This window comes from Pongo abelii, chromosome 16 (genome assembly GCF_028885655.2).
Source record: "Pongo abelii isolate AG06213 chromosome 16, NHGRI_mPonAbe1-v2.0_pri, whole genome shotgun sequence".
Classification (NCBI taxonomy): domain Eukaryota; kingdom Metazoa; phylum Chordata; class Mammalia; order Primates; family Hominidae; genus Pongo; species Pongo abelii.
In genome coordinates this window covers 58,481,419-58,503,317 of record NC_072001.2, presented here as the reverse complement: position 1 = coordinate 58,503,317, position 21,899 = coordinate 58,481,419, and the positions used below count along the sequence as shown (strand labels likewise).

At 41.3% G+C, this 21,899-nt stretch overlaps 1 protein-coding gene across 6 annotated transcripts in view; it reads left to right on the top strand.

The window, feature by feature from the left end:
- The window catches only part of DNAAF4 (dynein axonemal assembly factor 4), an 88,328-nt gene that overhangs the window by 17,399 nt on the left and 49,030 nt on the right, over positions 1–21,899 (top strand). For all 6 annotated transcript variants that reach the window (XM_054531525.2, XM_054531527.2, XM_024232380.2 and 3 more), the window contains exon 4: positions 16,842–17,073. In XM_054531525.2, coding sequence (XP_054387500.1) covers positions 16,842–17,073 — 232 coding nt within the window. The remainder of the gene's footprint in view (positions 1–16,841; positions 17,074–21,899) is intronic.

The following is a 21,899-nucleotide window of genomic DNA, read 5'->3' as shown; positions in this document are numbered from 1 at the left end:
GAGACCTGTTGGCCAGGCACAGTGGCTCACACCTGTAATCCCAGCACTTTGGAAGGCCGAGGGGGGCGGATCACAAGGTCAAGAGTTCGAGACCAGCCTGGCCAATATGGTGAATTCCCATCACTATTAAAAATACAAAAATTAGCCAGGTGTGGTGGTGTGCGCCTGTAGTCCCAGCTACTCAGAAGGCTGAGGCAGGAGAATCGCTTGAACCTGGGAGGCAGAGGTTGCAGTGAGCCGAGATTGAGCCACTGCACTACAGCCTAGGTGACAGAGCAAGACTCTGTCTCAAAATAAATAAATAAATAAATAGCCCTATTTTATTTTTTTTTATTTTTTATTTTTTTTACTCTGGAAGGAGACACTATATGTAATTTATTTTATTTTATTTTATTTTATTATTATTATACTTTAAGTTTTAAGGTACATGTGCACAATGTGCAGGTTAGTTACATATGTATACATGTGCCATGCTGGTGTGCTGTACCCATTAACTCGTCATTTAGCATTAGGTATATCTCCTAAAGCTATCCCTCCCCTCTCCCCCCACCCCACAACAGTCCCCAGAGTGTGATGTTCCCCTTCCTGTGTCCATGTGTTCTCATTGTTCAATTCCCACCTATGAGTGAGAATATGCGGTGTTTGGTTTTTTGTTCTTGCGATAGTTTACTGAGAATGATGATTTCCAATTTCATCCATGTCCCAACAAAGGACATGAACTCATCATTTTTTATGGCTGCATAGTATTCCATGGTGTATATGTGCCACATTTTCTTAATCCAGTCTATCATTGTTGGACATTTGGGTTGGTTCCAAGTCTTTGCGATTGTGAATAGTGCCACAATAAATATACGTGTGCATGTGTCTTTATAGCAGCATGATTTATAGTCCTTTGGGTATATACCCAGTAATGGGATGGCTGGGTCAAATGGTATTTCTAGTTCTAGATCCCTGAGGAATCGCCACACTGACTTCCACAAGGGTTGAACTAGTTTACAGTCCCACCAACAGTGTAAAAGTGTTCCTATTTCTCCACATCCTCTCCAGCACCTGTTGTTTCCTGACTTTTTTTAATGATTGCCATTCTAACTGGTGTGAGATGGTATCTCATTGTGGTTTTGATTTGCATTTCTCTGATGGCCAGTGATGGTGAGCATTTTTTCATGTGTTTTTTGGCTGCATAAATGTCTTCTTTTGAGAAGTGTCTGTTCATGTCCTTCACCCACTTTTTGATGGGGTTGTTTGTTTTTTTCTTGTAAATTTGTTTGAGTTCATTGTAGATTCTGGATATTAGCCCTTTGTCAGATGAGTAGGTTACGAAAATTTTCTCCCGTTTTGTAGGTTGCCTGTTCACTCTGATGGTAGTTTCTTCTGCTGTGCAGAAGCTCTTTAGTTTAATTAGATCCCATTTGTCAATTTTGGCTTTTGTTGCCATTGCTTTTGGTGTTTTAGACATGAAGTCCTTGCCCATGCCTATGTCCTGAATGGTAATGCCTAGGTTTTCTTCTAGGGTTTTTATGGTTTTAGTTCTAACGTAAGAGCCCTATTTTCATTAGCAGTCACTCTCTACTTTTCCCTCCACCATAGCCCCTGGAGGAGACGGAATCTACTGTCTGTTTCTATAGATTTGTTTACTCTAGACATTTCACATACAGTGTGTGGTCTTTGGACGTGATCCCCATCAGTGTTTACGGGAGGCTTTCTTTCACTTAGCATAATGTATATAGGGCTTGTACATATTGTAGCATGTATAAGTTTTTCATTCCTTTTTATGGATGAATAATATGGCATAGTATGGATGGCACCACATTTTGTTTATCCATTCATCAGTTGGTGAAAATTTAGGTTCTCTTCACCTTTTGGCTATTACAAATAGTACTACTATGACCATGCATGTACTTCTAGTATTTAAGTATCTGTTTTTTGTTTTGTTTTGTTTTTGAGATGGAGTCTCACTCTGTTGCCCAGGCTGGAGTGCAGTGGGGTGATCTCAGCTCACTGCAACCTCTGCCTCCTGGGTTCAAGCAATTCTCCTGCCTCAGCCTCCTAAGTAGCTGGGATTACAGGCAAGCACCACCACGCCCAGCTCGTTTTTTGTATTTTTTAGTGGAGAGGGGGTTTTGCCATATTAGCCAGGCTGGTCTCTAACTCCTGACCTCAGGTGATCCGCCCACCTCGGCCTCCCAAAGTGCTGAGGTTACATGCATGAGCCACCACGCCCGGCCTTGAGTGTCTGTTTTTAATTCTTTCATGTATATACTTAGGACTAGAATTGCTGGGTCATTTGTAATTCTGTTTAGCTTTTTGAGGAATCATCAAATAGTTTTCCACAATGGCTATACTATTTTTCATTCCCACCAACAATATATGATGATTCTAATTTTTTTACATCTTTGCCAACACTTCTGTTGTTGCCAGATGGAAAGTCTTGACTATGAGTTGTCCCAGTTCTGGGCACATTAAATAAAGAATTGAACAAAATGCACAAACAAAGCAATAAAAGAACAAAACAACGAAAGTGCAGGTTTATTGAAGCAAAAGTACACTCCACAGAGTGAAAGCGGGGTCAAGCAGGCAGCTCAAGAGCCCCGATTGCAATGTTCTTTCAGGTTTGTACTAAACTAAAAGAATTTGGCAGCATTCCTGGGTACTGTTTAGAGGCTTCACATTGGTTGCACCCTACACAAATGAAGGCTTGGCCCATGACTAATCAGAGGCTGAAGTGAAGGTTTGGCCCATAACTAATTATCAACAGGGGAGAGAGGGGGTTTTGTAGAGAGGGAGGGGCCTCTGGCCCTTGGCATGGAGAGGTGGGGTTTTTCTTTTGGCCCAGTTCCAATAAGCCATCTGCTAGTTGGCCTCAGGCTCCCTGTTCCAGACCCTGTTCTGCCTCATTTCCCCCTGAGAGACTTGATCCCAAGACATCTTTATGGGAGGCAGAGGAACTGATGGTCTTTCTTCTGTAATTGCTTCGTGTGGATTAGGGCAGAGTCCCTACATATTGGGGACCACAGAACTCTTGCCCTGCTCTGTCTAGTAGAGAGAGGGTGACTTCTTGAAGTCTAGGGCTGGCATCGTCACCTGGAACTGACTAGAAGCCCTGCTGCATGATCATTTGAAGCTTATTGTTCTCTAGGTGAGAAGAAATAAATTTGGTTAAGTGATTAAACAAAAATGGTCCAAAAATCAATGTAAGTATAATTATTAATAATGTGCTGGCTAGGGGAAGGAGCCATGAAACCCAGCTTAGTACCCTTGACCAGGGGCCCCATGACTTGGACAACTGTTGTCATATTTTAGAGGCCTGGTCAGCTAATTTTGGGGCAGCATCCCTTACTAATCCTGATTGGTTGATATAAAAACAGTGCTTTCCCTCTAGGAAAAGATATAAGCCACTTTTTTCAGCAGTTAGGAGATCCAGTCCCTGTGTTAGTCCATTCTCACACTGCTAATGAAGATATACCCAAGACCGGGTAATTTATAAAGGAAAGAGGTTTAATTGAGTCACAGTTCCACATGGCTGAGGAGGCCTCAGGAAACTACCAATCATGGCAGAAGACACCTCTTAAGAGGGTGGCAGGAGAGAGAATTAGCACCTGCAGGAGAAATGCCATAAAACCTTATAAAACCATTAGATCTTGTGAGACTCATTCATTACCATGAGAACAGCTTGGGGGAAACTGCCCCCATGATTCAGTTACCTCCACCTGGTCCCACCCTTGACATATGGGGATTATTACAATCCAAGATAAGATTTGGGTGGGGATACAGAGCCAAACTGTATCAGTCCTCTTCTGTTTTGTAAAGTGACTGCCAAAGAATCTACCTGATTTTGTAAGGCATACTTTAGGCAGTGTCTTCCAAGCCTTCCGAAAGCTCCTTGGACAAGCGTTGGTAATAGGATAGAGAAGTTGGAAGCCCACTATTTCCTGTTTCTACTCCTGCAGTTATTCGTAACCCTACCTGAAAGGGTATGAGTTGGATGGCTTGTTTGGTCTTGTGGTTGCAGTTAAAGGTATAATGAGAGACTGGTTATTGGGAGCTATATTGATCTCGGGGGCTAAGTAAACAAGTGTACAGTGCAAACAATTGGTTCCAGTCCGTTTGGCTAGTAAACATAAGTAGGAACTAGTCCCGCACAGGAAAAAGGCTGCTTGTTTTTCAAGACAAAAATTGTTCTCTATGATGAACATGTAGGTTAGATTGTTGTTTTCCTTTTCCCAAGTGGTTAAGGTCCCTGCTACAGTGGCCCTGGTTAAAGGCTGGAGGGGGCCTTGGGTATTGGGGGAACCCGCCCCCAATATTTCAACGTAGGTTCTTTATATTTTCCATAAGTGTTGGCTGGCTGAGAAATAAAGAGAGACAGTATAAAGAGACGAATTTTACAGCTGGGCCATTGGGGGTGACATCACGTATCGGTAGGACTGTGATGCCTGCCTGAGCCTCAAACCAGCAAGTTTTTATTAAGGGTTTCGAAAAGGGAGGGGGTGTAAGAACAGGGAGTAGGTACAAAGATCATATACTTCAAAGGGCAAAAAGCAGAACTACTAATAAGGGTGTAACAAAGATCACATGATTCTGAGGGAACAGGACAAAGGGCGAAAGCAGAACTACTGACAAGGGTCCAACAAAGATCACAAGGCAAAGGGCAAAAGCAGAACTACTGATAAGGGTCTGTGTTCAGCAGTGCCCATATTGTCTTGATAAACATCTTAAACAACAGAAAACAGGATTCAAGATTAGAGAACTGGCCTGACCACAAATTTACCAGGGTGAAGTTTTTCCCCACCCTAGTAAGCCTGAGGGTTCTGCAGGAGACCGGGGCGTATCTCAGTCCTTATCTCAACTGCACAAGACAGACATTCCCAGAGCGGCCATTTGTAGCCTCCCCCTAGGAATGCATTCCTTTCCCAGGGTATTAATATTGATATTCCTTGCTAGGAAAAGAATTTAGTGATATGTCTCCTACTTGCACGTCCATTTATAGGCTCTCTGCGAGAAGAAAAATATGGCTCTTTTTGCCTGACCCCGCAGGCAGTCAGACCTTATGGTTGTCTTCCCTTGTTCCCTAAAAATCACTGTTATTCTGTTCTTTTTCAAGGTGCACTGATTTCATATTGTTGAAACACACGTTTTACAATCAGTTTGTACAGTTAACACAGTTATCACAGTGGTCCTGAGGTGACGTACATCCTCAGCTTATGAAGATAACAGGATTAAGAGATTAAAGTAAAGACAGGCATAAGAAATTATAAAAGTATTATTTGGGAACTGATAAATGTCCATATTAAAATGAAATCTCCCAATTTATGTTCCTCTGCTGCGGCTCCAGCCAGTCCCTCCGTTCGGGGTCCCTGACTTCCTGCAACACTTGGGAAGTACTCTGAGTTGCCCAAGTGGTTTTGTTCTCCCAGTTTAGGTGGTTATGCTTAGTGTCCACCAGCCAACACCCAGAGCTATTTTTGTATTGGGGAACTGAAAGGCAACTAGATGTCTCAGGATTAGTATAGACTTCCCAAGGGAAAATGTGCATACAGCTAGTGGGCCTACCCTGACAGTACTTAGACTGCATATCCTTTAAAGTACCCTTAACTAGGGTGGTTTTCATGAAAACCATACAAGTTTTCTAAATGATGCAGTCTGAGTAACTGCATAGCTTACATGATCATGTAAGAGGTTAATCTCTAGGGGGTGGTTGCATTGAAGATATTTCAAGGTACTCAGGGCTTGACCAAAATTTTGGCTTCTTTTAATACAAAGTGGTGCCTGGAATTTTAGTTCTGTGTGCATCGATATTGGGCTCCTAATGGGTTTTTGAGGGGATGCAACTCCAGAAAGGTTGATTTGATAGGACTAGAGAAGGTTTACTTCTTGTCTTGTCATTGTAACCTTTGTCATTTCCGTAATTTTGAAGTCAAATATGTCATGCAGGTTCATTAAATTGAAGGGAGTTCCTCTCTCATAGTTGGAGATTTGGGCGGGGATATTTTTTCAAGGGCCCAAGATTGGACTGGGATTGGGATAGCAGTGTGTTTGACTTCCAGCTTAATTGGGTATTGTTTTTGGTTGGGATAATGACTGGGGCCTTTAAGCTGTATGTTGACTGGCACTGCCATTCTAGCCCTTACAAGCCTCCCAGTATACCATGCTAGTAGGTTGACATGGTCCAGAACGTTGTCTGCATCACTGACTATTACCCCTATTTTAACCATAAAATCTCTTCTGAACAAGGGGACTGGGCAGCTTGGTACTATTAGAAACCCCTGCTGGAAAATTTGTTTTTCAAATTTGCAGGTTAAAGGAGGGGTGAAATGCCTGACTTTATTTTTTCCTTCATTTCCTGTAACAGTCATTGTCCTAGTGGAGGGCTTTCCTGCACAAGTAGTAAGTACAGAGTAACTTGCCGCTGAACCAAAAAGAAACTGAATTTGTGTACCCATTGTGTCCAGAGTTACCCAGGGATCCTCAGTAGTAATGATGATGTTCCTGGACAGGGGCAGTGAGGAAGGCCCTGGCCCCCCTTCAGTCTTCATCTAGCTCCTGCTTTTGCACTGCTAGAGTCTTGACTGACTGAGCCCTTCCATGGGGCAGTCAGTCCTCCAGTGCTGGGGTTACAGGCACCTGCCATGATGCCCAGGTAATTTTTTAATTTTTTTTTTTTTTTTTTGGTAGAGATGGATTTTCACCATGTTGGCCAGATGGATCTCAAATTCCTGACCTTAAATGATCCACCTGCCTCAGCCTCCCGAAGTGCTGGGATTTATAGGCGTGAGCTGCCGCACCCAGCTCGGAGTGACAACTTCTAAGCTCTTTACATGTCAGAGCCTAAACTGATGTTCCTATGTTGATTTTTTACCTATGTATATAAAAAACATGCATATATACATATATATATACACATACACACACATGCATACACACATACATACGTATATTTTTAAATATTTTTAAAATTTATTTTTCAGTGGTTGGTCTATGTTCCTTTAACTGATCACAGTCTACTTCAGGTTAATAGTGACTCAGTTCCAGTAAAATATAGCAACTTGCTCTAATATAACTCCATTTTCTACTCCTACCTTTGGGCTATTAGTGCCATTCAGGTATGTGTATATGCATATATATTTGTTGTAATCCCAACAATATGTGTTACGATTTTACATTAAAAATCATTGTTTCTTAAAAAATCTTAGGTTTTTAAATAAATAAAGAGTAGAAAGCAAAAATATATATATTTTCTTTTTAAAAAGTTTATTTTCTAATTGTGGTAAAATATAACTAACATACAATTTACCATCTTTAAGTATACAGTTCCATGGCATTAAGTATATTGGCAACCATCACTACTAACCATCTCCAGAACGCTTTTCTTTTCTTTTCTTTTCTTTTTTTTTTTTTTTTTTTTGAGTTGGAGTCTTGCTCTGTTGCCCAGGCTGGAGTGCAGTGGCATGATCTCAGCTCACTGCAGCCTCTGCCTCCTGGGTTCAAGTGATTCTCCTGCCTCAGCCTCCCGAGTAGCTGGGATTACAGGCGTGTGCCACCACGCCCGGCTGATTTTTTGTATTTTTAGTAGAGACAGGGTTTCACCATGTTGGCCAGGCTGGTCTTTAACTCCTGACCTCAGGTGATCCACCCCCCTCGGCCTCCCAAAGTGCGGGGATTACAGGCGTGAGCCACCGTTCCTGGCCCTCCAGAACTCGTTTCATCTTGCACAATTAAAACTCTGTACCCATTAAACAATAACTCTCTATTCTCCATCCTCCCAGCCCTTGACAGCCACCATTCTACTTTTTGTTTCTATGAATTTGACTATTTTAGGTACTTCATGTAAGTGGAATTATACAATATTTGTCCTTTTGTGACTGTTTTATATTTTTTAGCATACTCTGTCTTCAAGGTTCATCCTTGTTTTAGCTTGTGTCAGAATTTCTTTTTAAGGCTGAATCATATTCTATTAAAACTTATAGAACACATTTAAAAAAATCTGTTTGTATTGTCTTTTATGCTTACCCACATGTTTACCATTTCTCATACTCTTCATTCTTTCTTGTGGATATGAATTAGTTAATATCTGGTATCATTTTCCTTTCAGCCTGAAGATCTCTTTTAGTGTACCTTTTTTTTTCTTTTCTCTTTTAAGAGATAAGGTGTCACTCTGTTGTCCAGGTTGGAGTGCAGTGGTACATGCATAGCTCACTGTAACTTCAAACTCCTGGTCTCAAGCAGTCTTCCTGTCTCAGCCTCCTGAGGAGCTGGGACTACACGCACATGCCACCATGCCTGTCTAGTAAAGATGGGGATACTCTGTGTTACTCAGGCTGGTCTTGAACTCCTGGCCTCAAGCGATCCTCCTGCCTTGGCATCGCAAATCACACCTGGGATTGCAGGTGTGAGCCACCTCCCCATGCCCTGCCCTTTTTTAAAAAAGTGTATCTTATAGAGCAGGTCTATTAGCAACATCTTCCCTCAGTTTTCATTTGTCTTGGAATGTATTTTGCTTTCACTTGTGAAGAATAGTTTTGCTAAATATAGTATTTGTGGTTTATAGTTTTGTTTTTTTCTGTCGGTACTTTGAACATGTCATTTCATTGTCTTCTATCCATTGTTTCATGAGAGCCTTAAAAGGTGATAGGCTCACCATGCATCCGTAGTTCTCTCATTTACATAATCCTTCCATTAAATTTCTGACTACTTAGGCACTTATCCTAACCAGAATCTCAACCTCAGACCAACTGCAAAGTTTTCCTCTTTATTCCCAACCAAGCCTACCACTTTTATCCACCAAAGCTACAGGTTTTCACTGCCCTACCCGGAAATGAGCCGACCCTTTTTAGCAACAAGCTGCTAGGTTCTTTTTGGTAGTTTCATGTTGGTATGGGTTGAGCATTTATAATAAAAAAATACAAAATCTGAAATGCTCCGAAATCTGTAACTTTTGAGCACCAACACAATGCTCAAAGGAAGTGCTCACTGGAGCATTTTGGATTTCAGATTTTTGGAGTAAGGAGCTCAACCAGTATGTATTCTGCAAATATTCCAAAATCTGAAAAAAATCCAAAATCTGAAACACTTCTAGTTCCAAGCATTTTGGACAAGGGATACTCAGCCTGTAAAATTGCCAGGCTCATCATCCTAGCTGGGAGGGGGTGTTAGGAGCAACCTCAGGCCAAAGGGCACAGCTTCTTACCGTTCATACTTAGAACTTTAGCAGTTTTTCTAGACTAAAGACTTCTCTCTTTGTAGTCTTCTTTTGGTTAATTTCCAGTCCCCTGAAATAGTTGTTTTTGATAATTTTATCCAGTTTTATCCTTAATATTTGTGGAGGGGAATTGCCAACCTCTTCATGTTGCCACAAAATCTGCACGTTGTCTTCGCAGACGAATTTTATATTTACTTATCAAGTTTCCTAAGAAGTCCTCTTGGTATTTTGATTGAATTTACATTGACTTTGTAAATTTGCAGAGCATCAACATATTTATAATATTGAGATTTCCCTCCAGGAACATGGCATTTATCTCCATCTATTTGGATATACTTTACATCTCTCAGCAAAATTATTTAACACCCGTATATGACTTGCTTATATATTTTTTGTTTGTTTGTTTTGTGTTTAAGACGAAGTCTCTCTCTGTAGCTCAGGCTGGAGTGCAGTGGCGCGATCTTGGCTCACTGCAACCTCCACCTCCCGGGTTCAAGTGATTCTCCTTCCTCAGCCTCCAGAGTAGCTGGGATTACAGGCGCGCGCCACTGCACCTGGCTAATTTTTTGTATTTTTAGTAGAGACGAGGTTTCACCATGTTGGCCAGGCTGATCTTGAACTCCCAACCTCAGGTAATCCGCCCACCTCAACCTCCCAAAGTGCTAGGATTACAGGCGTGAGCCACCGCGCCTGGCCTTATGATTTGCTTATATTTTGCTAAGCTTATTCATTTATGTTTTTCTGGTGATTGCTGATGAAATCAATGTTTCCATTGTAGTTTCTAATTATTTATTGCCAGTTTGTAGGAAAGTAAGTTTGTTTTTGTAAGTTTGTATAAGTTGATCTTTTTTTTTCTTTTGAGACAGAGCCTCACGCTGTCGCCCAGGCTGGAGTGCAGTGGCATAATCTTGGCTCACTGCAACCTCCACCTTCCGGGTTCAAGCGATTCTTCTGCCTCAGCCTCCTGAGTAGCTGGGACTACAGGCATGCACCACCACGCCTGGCTAATTTTTGTATTTTTAGTAGAGACAGGGTTTCACCATGTTGACCAGGCTGGTCTTGGAACTCCTGACCTCATGATCTGCCCACCTCGGCCTCCCAAAGTGTTGAGATTACAGGCGTGAGCCACCATGCCCAGCTAGTTGATTTTATATGTGACTGCCTTGCTGATCTTACTTTTGGTTTGTCAGTTTATTATTTTGGTTATTTTAAATAGTGTACTATTATTTGCAAATGGTGCAATTCTATCTCCTTGTAATCTATATTTGTATTTCTTATTTTTAAAAGTTTATCATTTAGGTTCTGACCTGTAGAAAAATAGTAAAACATTAGGTATACTTGCCTTAGTGATTTTGCTGGAAATATTTCTAATATTCTTTTATTTTTTATTTTTGTTTTTTTGAGACGGAGTCTTGCTCTGTCACCCAGGCTGGAGTGTAGTGGCGTGATCTAGGCTCAGTGCAACCTCCACCTCCCAGGTTCAAGAGATTCTCCTGCCTCAGCTTCCCAAGTAGCTGGGACTACAGTTGTGTGCCACCACGCCCAGCTAATTTTTGTATTTTTAGTAGAGACAGGGGTTTTGCCATGTTGGCCAGGCTGGTCTTGAACTCCTGACCTCAGGTGATCCACCTCCCTCGGCCTCCCAAACTGCTGGGATTACAGGTGTGAGCCACTGCGCCTGGCTATTTCTAATATTTCATCATGAAGTATAACGTAGTCTTGGTCCTTCTATCCAGCTTATAAGTTTTTATTTCTTATTTTTATTCCCAATATCAACTGACATTTTGGCATACAGTGACATCATATTGCTTTTCTCTATTGATTTCCTAATACCTTAAGAAAGACCCTATTTTATCTAGGTGTATTATAATTTTAATATTTTCCTAGGTTAAGTTACCCCTATTTGATTAAGGTGTATTATAATTTTAATATTTTCCTAGGTTAAGTTTGCATATATTTTTGTTTTTAGGTTTTTTTTTTTTTTTTGAGATGGACTCTCACTCTGTTACCCAGGCTGGAGTGCAGTGGCGCAGTCTCGGCTCACTGCGACCTCTGCCTCTTGGGTTTAAGCGATTCTCATGCCTCAGCCTCCCGAATAGCTGGGATTACAGGTGTGCGCTACCACACCTAGCTAATTTTTGTATTTTTAGTAGAGATGGGTTATCACCATTTTGGTCAGGCTGGTTTCTAACTCCTGACCTCCAGTAATTTGCTTGACTCTGCTTCCCAAAGTGTTGGGTTTACAGGCGTGAGCTTCCATGGTGGGCTGAGTTTGCTAATGTTATATTTACAATTTTTGCATGTAATTCACAAGTGGGATTGGCTTATAAAGAACAATGCCTTGTTGACCAGACATTCATTCTAGATTAAAAGAATTATACATTTCCTCTTCTTCAAAAATTTAGTTTAGGAACTATTCATTATTCTCCTATTAGTTTTATTTGCTGTCTGTATTAAACTAATAGCCTGTAGTAAATGGCATCCTTTTTTGAACAGTACACAAACACCTAAACCCAATTTCTTTATTTTATTTTATTTTTTTTTTGAGGAGCCTCTCTGTGTCACCCAGGCTAGAGTGCAGTGGGGCGATCTCGGCTCACTGCAACCTCTGCCTCCGAGGTTCAAGTGATTGTCCTGCCTCAGCCTCCCAAGTAGCTGGGATTACAGGTGTATGCTACCACTCCCGCCTAATTTTTGTATTATTAGTATAGACGGGGTTTCACCCTGTTAGCCAGGTTTTTCTTGAACTCCTGACCACAAGTGATCAACCTGCCCGGGCCTCCCAAAGTGCTGGGATTTCAGGCGTGAGCCACTGCCCCCGGGCCTCCAGTACTTTATGTACAATGATTATTATTTTAGCCTTCTGAGTTTTTCTGTTACTGCATATTCCTCCATTGTGTCTTCCCTGTATTAGATGATTTTTCTTTAAAAGACCTTCAAGGATTGTTTAATATTTGTCAGTGTCTGTGTTAAATTGTGTCTTTCCTATATTAGATGATTTTTATTTAAAATATCTTTAAGGGCTGGGCACGGTGGCTCACGCCTGTAATCCCTGCACTTTGGGAGGTTGAGGCGGGTGGATCATTTGAAGTCAGGAGTTTGACACCAGCCTGGCCAACATGATGAAACCCCGTGTCTACTAAAAATACAAAAATTAGACGGGCATGGTGGTACACGTCTGTAATCCCAGCTACTCAGGAGGCTGAGGCAGGATAATTGCTTGAACCCGAGAGGCGGAGGTTTCAGTGAGCGAAGATCGTGCTACTGCCCTCCAGCCTGGGTGACAGAGCAAGACTCCGTCTCAAAATACATAAGTAAATAAATAATAAAATATCTTCTTAAATTGTTTGGGCCGGGCACAGTGGCTCACGCCTGTAATCCCAGCACTTTGGGAGGCTGAGGCAGGTGGATCGTGAGGTCAGGAGATCGAGACCATCCTGGCTAGCACAGTGAAACCCCGTCTCTACTAAAAATACAAAAAATTAGCCGGGCGTGGTGATGGGTGCCTGTAGTCCCAGCTACTCGGGAGGCTGAGGCAGGAGAATGGCATGAACCCGGGAGGCGGAGCATGCAGTGACCCGAGATCGCACCACTGCACTCCAGCCTGGGTGACAGAGTGAGACTACGTCTGAGAAAAAAAAAAAAAAAAAGAATTGTTTAACATTTGTCCGTCTCTGTATGACATCATAAAAAATATATATTTGGTCCCTGCCTCTTGTTATTAGCATAGAGCTCCTAAACCCCATGTAATTTTCTGAGTGATGGGGTGCTAGGTTCATCTTTTGTTAAATTATTTGGATTTGACCCTGGTTCCTGACACAGAGCTCCTAATCCCTTGGAATTTCCTACGTAATAGGAAAATCTTTTGTTCTAATGAGGCAACTCTTGATGGGCTCCTGGGTGGTGGCTGGCCACCAGAAAGACCAAGCTATGATTAGTTGTCTGGAACTTTCAGCACCCCTCCGCATCATTTTGATAGGGGCTGGAGATTGAGTTAATAATCAATCATGCTGGGTCCACTGGCTTACGCCTGTAATTCCAGCACTTTGGGAGGCCGAGGTGGGAGGATCGCTTGAGCCCAGGAGCTCAAGACCAGCCTGGGCAACATAGATAGTGAGACCCTGGCTCTAAAAAAACAACAACAAAATTAGCCATTCGTGGTGGTGCAGGCCTGTGGTCCCAACTACTTGAGAGGCTGAGGTGAGAGGATCACATGAGCCTGGGAAGTGGAAGCTACAGTGAGCTAAGGTTGTTCCACTGCACTCTCCAGCCTGAGTGACAGAACAAGACCTTGTCTCAAAAAAAAAAAAAAAAAAAAAAAATCCGCCAGGCATAGTAGCTCATGTCTGTAAATCCCAGCACTTTGGGAGGTTGAGGTGGGCAGATCACTTGAGCCCAGGAGTTCAAGACCAGCCTGGGCAGCAAGGCAAAACCCCATCTTTACAAAAAAATAAAATAAAAAATTAGTCAGGCTTGGTGGCATGTGCCTGTAGTCCCAGCTACCTAGAAGGCTGAACTGGAGGATCGCTGGAGCCCAGGAGATTGAGGCTGCAGTGAGCCATGATTGCATCATTGCACTCCAGCCTGGGTGACAGAGCAAGACCCTGTCTAAAAAAAAAAAAAAAAAAACCCAGTCATGCCTGCTAGATAAAACCTCCATAAAATTCCTGTAACTATGAGGTTTGGAGAACTGGGTTGCTGAACACTTGGAGGGAGAAGGCATGGAAACTCTGTGCTCCTTCCCCGATATCTTTCCCTAGACATCTCTTTCATTTGCCTCTTCCTGAGTTGTATCCTTTTATTAAAAATGGGTAAATATGGCTGGGCATGGTGGCTCACGCCTGTAATCCCAGCACTTTGGGAGGCTTAGGCGGGTGGATCACCTGAGGTCAGGAGTTCAAGATCAGCCTGGCCAACATGATGAAACCCTGTCTCTACTAAAAATACAAAAATTAGCCAGGCGTGGTGGTCTGGGCCTGTAGACCCAGCTACTCAGGAGGCTGAGGCAGGAGAATCACTTGAACCTGGGAGGCGGAGGTTGCAGTGAGCCAAGATCGTGCCACTGCACTCCAGCCAGGGCAACGGAGTGAGACTCCGTATCAGGAAAAAAAAAAAAAAAAAAAAAGGGTAAATATAAGTGAAGTATTTATCTGATTCCTGTGAGCCATTGAAGCAAATGGTCAAACCTGAGGAGGGGGTTGTAGAAACCCCCAACTTATAGCTGATTGGTTAGAAATATGGGAGTCCTGGACTTATGATTGGCACCTATGTGGGGACTGTCTTATGGAATTGAGCCCGTAGCCTGTGTGATCTAATGCTAACTCTGGGTAGATAATGTCAGAACTGAATTAGAGGACACATAGCTGGTGTTAGAGAATTGGTAAGCATAGGAAAAACCCACAAATTTTGTGATGGAAGTGAACTATGGAGTGTTGTGAGAGTATATAAGAGGCATAAACAGTTTGTTTTTTCTCTGTACACTCTGTTTTTCTTTTTCTTTTTCTTTTTTGAGAGGAGTCTCGCTCTTGTCCCCCAGGTTTGAGTGCAATGGCTTTATCTCGGCTCACTGCGACCTCCACCTCCTGTGTTCAAATGATTCTCCTGCCTTTGCCTCCCAAGTAGCTGGGATTAAGGGCCTGCCACCACACCCGGCTAATTTTTGTATTTTTTGGTAGAGACAGGGTTTCACCATGTTGGCCAGGCTGGTCTTGAACTCCTGACTTCAGATGATCCACCTGCCTCGGCCTCCCAAAGTGCTGGGATTTCAGGCGTGAGCCACCGTGCCTGGTCAGTGTACACTCTGTTTTTCTTTGGTACATGTAGCTTCTTTTCTCTTTATCATAAGCTTTGTGTTATTTTCTTCTTCATGTTTTTCTCTTCATTGTAGTTCTTTCTGTTACCTACTCTGTGAAACCTTTCTTGGTTTCTCCTCTTCATCACTACTCTCTGAAGAGCTGGACTATTTCTGTCTCTAATATAGCTTATTATAAATTAACATTATACCTATAGTTCCCTTAACTACATATTGGCTATAATACCAGAACTTTCCTGTTATTTTTTGTTGTAAGAACAGTCTCATTTTTGGTAATTAAGACTTAGTCTTATGCATTTTAAAAACTTCATGTAAAATTCATTCTTGCAAGGAGTATGATGGGTGAGGGTGTCTGACTCTTCACATATTCTCCCTTTTTCATGTGTTGGGGCAGAGAGTGAAAAAAGGCAGACATATAATTAGGCTGGGTGAAGTCGTCTTCTTTTAGGTTGTGGCTTCCTCTCTAACACGGAGTGTTCATCATGCCTTATTGTGAGGCATTTAAATTTTGTTTCATTGCCATGTGTAGATTCTTCCTGGTTCAGTCTGTCGGCAGCTCACTGGCAACTCTCTGAACTTAGAATATGTGGTAATAATTAGCATATTTTGTGCTTAATTTAAGCCTGAGGTAAAATTGGGACTACAGGAAATTTTCATTCAGTGTCCCGTGAAATTTATTTTAAAGTCAGCATCTCACAGGAAAATAATCAGTCTTCTAGAAGAGAGTATTATGTCATGTAGATATTACAGAGCACCTTTCAGTGCACAGGTTTCATACTTGTAATGTTAAATCTCTATTTTAAAGTAATACAACATTTAGGGACCTTCATCCTAGCATATCCATAGTCTAGAACCACTTCAGATGTCCTGTTTAAATGTAAATTAACTTAAATGTACATTAATGAAACTTAAATAAAATTAAAAATTCAGTTCCTGAATCTCAGTAGCCACATTTGAAGTACTTAATTAGCCACCTGTGGCTAGTGGCTACTATATTGGATAGCACAGACATTTTGATCATTGAAGTAAGTGCTTCTCTAGTGGTTAGAGGTAAGAAATTTTTCTTACCATAGGAAAGTCAGATACGTGGAGTCAATCATGTACACCAACTAGGTACTCTATTTCACAGATTTTTTTTTCTTGCCCATGTGAGGGAAGTTTGTGAAAGGGGGAAAAGTTGCCACACACCTGTACAAGATACTGCTTTCAAATTCATCTGATATTTAGCTCTTTGAAAGTGTCAGACAACTACTAGTGCAAACATAGGTTTTGCAGCAGGATTTCCACCTACCAGAGACAGACCATCTTGTTCATCCTTCCTATTTCCTTTTCAATGTTCCCTCTTCCTTCAGTCCTTAGGACTGAAGGGTTGGCACAACTTCAGCTGACAGGGTAAAACTTGGGATAAGTTGAAAAGCAAATGTTTGAATACATGTGTTGGTGTGTGTGTAGGTTTTGAGAGAAGTGGCGTAACTCCTAGAATAATAAATTTCTATTATTTTTTCTACCAAGCCCTTAGGTGTCATCTAATTGAATGCCTGCCCACATTTTACCTATAAGTAAACTGAGGTTGGAGAAAGTGATTGCCTAAGATCATATAGCTAATGGTAGATCTGGGACTAAAACCTTTGTTCCATGACTCCAACACCGATGGTTTTTCTCCTGAATCATTTACCTGTCCCATTTTAATTCATAATTCACTACTATCTATTGTTACAAATACAATGGCAAGAGTTTAGAGGTATGAATAATTAATTATTGTAATGAATTTCTCATTTAAAGAAATGTTGCTTTTATGTATTTTAAAGAATTTAGTAATTGCAATTTTTATAGATTGAAGAAGAAGAGAGGAAAAAAATAGAAGATATGAAAGAAAATGAACGGATAAAAGCCACTAAAGAATTGGAAGCCTGGAAAGAATATCAAAGAAAAGCTGAGGAGCACAAAAAAATTCAGAGAGAAGAGAAATTATGTCAAAAAGAAAAGCAAATTAAAGAAGAAAGAAAAAAATTAAAATACAAGAGTCTTACTAGAAATTCGGCATCTAGAAACCTTGCTCCAAAAGGTAAAATGATTAAGACTTTCTTGAGTAGTGAGTCCTATTGGTGAAGTATATATGACGCTTTTCTTTTTTTGTAAATCTATTCACAGCATTAGGTTACTATTTTGGCATATTGAGAATAAGCAATTCAGTAGAAAGACTAAAGTAAAAGACATTTCTTCTTTTGGGGATAATGAAGTTTTCTAATAAAATGAGCAAGGATTCATTCAAGGATTCGAAAAGAAGAGTGTCTTCTTTGCTTGTGTGCTCTCTTTTGAAATTATAGAGATGTTGTTAAATAAGTGCTTAACTCAGGCCCAAAAAGACTTGGAGTGGACTAGCAGTGTCAGAAGCATTCATTTATTCCATTAGAGATAAGAAACTAGGAATTTCATTAAAAGACCTTTTCCTCACATCACTTAGGAAAATGAGTACTATAAGCAGACTTACTCTACAGCAAATAAAGGTTGCTTCTAGCTTTTAATCTTGATGTATTCAAAAACAGATAAATTAATATAATTTTTTTTTTTTTTTGAGACAAGGTCTGGCTCTGTCACCCAGGCTGGAGTGCAGTGGTGCGATCTCAACTCACTGCAGCCTCTGCCTCCCCAGCTCAAGCCATCCTGCCTTAGCCTTCCAAGTAGCTGGGACTACAGGCATGTGCCTCAATGTCCAGCTAATGATTTTTGTATTTTTTGTAGAGACGAGGTTTTGCCATGTTGCCCAGGCTGGTCTTGAACTCGTGAGCTCAAGCAATCTGCCTGCCTTGGCCTCCCACAGTGCTGGGAGTGTATGCCTGAGCCGCCATGTCCGGCTGATACAAATATAATTCAGTTTTTGTGTGTGTGTGTTTTTAAAATTATTATTTCAGTAGTTTTGGGGGAACAGGTGGTGTTTGGTTTCATGTATAAGTTCTTTAGTGGTGATTCCTGAGATTTTGGTGGACCCATCAACCAAGCAGTGTACACTGCACCCAATGTGTAGTCTTTTATCCCTCACCCCTGCACCCTTCCCCCCTAGTCCCCAGGCCCATATCATTCTTATGCCTTGGCATCCTCATAGCTGAGCTCCCATTTATGAATGAGAACATGGGCCAGGAGCAGTGGCTCACGCTTGTAATCCCAGCACTTTGGGAGGACAAGGCGGGCAGATCACCTGAGGTTGGGAGTTCGAGACCAGTCTGACCAATATGGAGAAACCCCATCTTTACTAAAATTACAAAATTAACTGGGTGTGGTGGCACATATCTGTAATCCCAGCTACTCAGGAGGCTGAGGCAGGAGAATCGCTTGAACCTGGGAGACAGAGGTTATGGTGAACCGAGATCGTGCCATTGCATTCCAGCCTGGGCAACAAGAGCAAAACTCCATCTCAAAAAAAAAAAAAAAAAAAAGTGAGAACATATGGTATTTGGTTTTCCATTTCTGAGTTACTTCATGTAGCATAATCATCTCCAACTCCATCCAGGTTGCCGAGAATGCCATTATTTTATTCCTTTTTATGGCTGAGTAGTATTCCATGATTGTGTGTGTATATATACCATATATATATACACACATATACACCATATTTTCTTTATCTTCTCATTAGTTGATGGGCATTTAGGCTAGTTCTATATTTTTGCAATTGCAATTGTGCTGCTATAAACATGAGTGTGCAAGTGTCTAATGACTTCTTTTTCTCTAGGTAGATACCCAGTAGGGGGATTGCTGGATCAAATGGCGGTTCTACTTTTAGTTAAGGAATCTCCACATTGTCTTCCATAGTAATTGTACTAGTTTACATTCCCACCAGCAGTGTAAAAGTGTCCCTTTTCACCACATCTACACCAACATCTGTTATTTTTTCATTTTTAAATTATGGTCATTCTTAACAGGAGTGAGGTGGTATCGCATTGTGGTTTTGATTTGCATTTCCCTAATAATTAGTGGTGTTGAGCATTTTTTCATGTTTGTTGGACATTTGTTTGTTTGTTTGTTTGTTTATTTATTTTGAGACAGAATTTCGCTCTTGTTGTCCAGGCTGGAGTGCAATGGCACGATCTCGGCTCACCGCAACCTCTGCCTCCCAGGTTCAAGCGATTCTCCTGCTTCAGCCTCCCGAGTAGCTAGGATTACAGGCATGTACCACCATGCCTGGCTAATTTAGAGATGGGGTTTCTCCATGTTGGTCAGGCTGGTCTCGAACTCCCGACCTCAGGTGATCCACCTGCCTCAGCCTCGAAAATTGATGGGATTACAGGCATGAGCCACCGTACCTGGTGGGACATTTGTATATCTTCTTTTGAGAATTGTCTATTCATGTCCTTAGCCCACTTTTTGATGGGATTGTTTGTTTTGTTCTTGCTGATTTGTTTGAGTTCCCTGTAGATTGTGGATATTAGTCCTTTGTCAGATGCATAGTTTGCGAAGATTTTCTTCCACTCTGTGGGTTGTCTGTTTACTGTGCTGATTATTTCTTTTGCTGTGCAGAAGCTTTTTAGTTTAATTAAGTCCCATCTATTTATCTTTGTTTTTGTTTCATTTGCTTTTGGATTCTTGGCCATCAAGTCTTTGCCTAAGCCAGTGTTAGAAGGGTTTTTCCAGTGTTACCTTCTAGAATTTTTATGATTTCAGGTCTTAGACTTAAGTCTTTGATCCATCTTGAGTTAATTTTTTGTGTTAGGGGAGAGATGAGGATCCAGTTTCATACCCCTATGTGTGGTTTGCTAGTTATCCCAGCACCATTTGTTGAATATGTTGTCCTTTCCCCACTTTATGGTTTTGTTTGCTTTGTCAAAGATTGGTTGGCTGTATTTGGCTTTATGTCTGGGTTCTCTATTCTGTTCCATTGGCCTATGTGCCTGTTTTTATACCAGTACTGTACTGTTTTGGTAACTATGGCCTTGTAGTAGTATAGTTTGAAGTCAGGTAATGTGATCCCCTCAGATTTGTTCTTTTTGCTTAGTCTTGCTTTGGCTAGGTGGGCTCTTTTTTTGTTCTGTATGAATTTTAGGATTGTTTTTTCTAGTTCTATGAAGAATGATGATGATATTTTGATGGGAATTGCATTGAATTTGTAGATTGCTTTTGGCAGTATCGTCATTTTCAAAATATTGATTCTACCCATATGTGAGCATGGGATGTATTTCCATTTGTTTGTGTCATCTATGATTTCTTTCAGCAGTGTTTTGTAGTTTTCCTTGTGAGATCTTTCACCTCTTTAGTTAGGTATATTCCTAAATTTTTTGGTTTTTTGCTTTGTTTTTTGGGTTTTTTTGCAGCTGTTGTAAAAGAGGTTGGGATCTTGATGTGATTCTCAGCCTGGTCCTTGTTGGTGTATAGTAGTGCTACTGATTTGTGTACATTGATTTTGTATTCTGAAACTTTACTTGAATTCATATATCAGATCTAGGACCTTTTTGGATGAATATTTAGGATTTTCTAGGTATACAATCATATCATTGGCGAACAGTGACAACTTGACTTCCTCCTTACTGATTTAGATGCTCTTTCTTTCTCTTGTCTGATCGCTCTGGCTGGGACTTCCAGTACTGTGTTAAGTAGAGTTGATGAAGGTGGACAGCCTTGTCTTGTTCCAGTTCTCAGGGGTAACACTTTCAACTTTTCACTGTTCATTATAATATTGGCCATGGGTTTGTCAAAGATGGCTTTTATTACCTTAAGGTATGTCCCTTCTATGCCCATTTTGCTGAGGGTTTTAGTCATAAAGGGATGCTGGATTTTGTCAAATGCTTTGTGTGTGTGTGTGTGTGTGTGTGTGTGTCTGAGACAGAGTCTCACTCTGTTCCTTAGGCTGGAGTGCAGTGGCATGATCTTGGCTCACTGCAACCTCTGCCTCCCAAATTCAAGCAATTCTCCTGCCTCAACCTCCCCAGTATCTGGGATTACAGGTGTGCACCACCACACCTAGCTAATTTTTTGTATTTTTTAGTAGATACAGGGTTTCGCCATGTTGGCCAGACTGGCCTCAAAACTCCTGACCTCAAATAATCTGCCTGCCTCGGCTTCCCGAAGTGCTGGGACTACAGGCATGAGCCACCACGCCCGGCCTCAAATGCTTTTTCTGCATTTATTGAGATGATCATATGATTTTTGTTTTGACTTCTGTTTATGTGGTGTATTATATTTATTGATTTTTTGTGTGTGTATGTTAAACCAGCCCTGTATCCCTGGTATGAAACCCACTTAATCATGGTGTATTACCTTTTTGATATGCTGTTGCATTTGGTTAGCTAGTATTTGGTTGAGGAATGTTACATTTATGTTCATCAGGGATATTGGTCTATAGTTTTCTTTTTTTTTTGTTATGTCCTTTCCTGGTTTTGGTATTAGGGTAGTACTGGCTTTATAGAATGATTTAGGGAAGATTTCCTCCTTATCTTTTGAAATCGTTTTAATAGGATTGGTACCAGTTCTCTTTGAATGTCTGTTAGAATTCAGCTGTTGGGCTGGGCGCATGGCTCAGACCTGTAATCCCAGCCTTTGGGAGGCCAAGGCAGGCAATCTCCTGAGGTCAGGAGTTCGAGACCAGCCTGCCCAACATGGTGAAACCTCATCTAACTAAAAATACAAAAATTAGCAGGGTGTGGTGGCATCTGCCTGTAATCCCATCTACTCGGGAAGCTGAGGCAGGAGAATCGCTTGAACCGGGAGATGGAGGTTGCAATGAGCCGAGATCTCACCACTGCATTCCAGCCTGGGGGCAACAGAGCAAGACCCTGTCTTAAAAAAAAAAAAAAAAAAAATCAGCTGTGAATCCATCTGGTCCTGGACTTTTTTTAGTTGGCCATTTTTAAATTACTGTTTCAATCTCCCTACTTGTTATTGGTCTATTCAGAGTTTATGTTT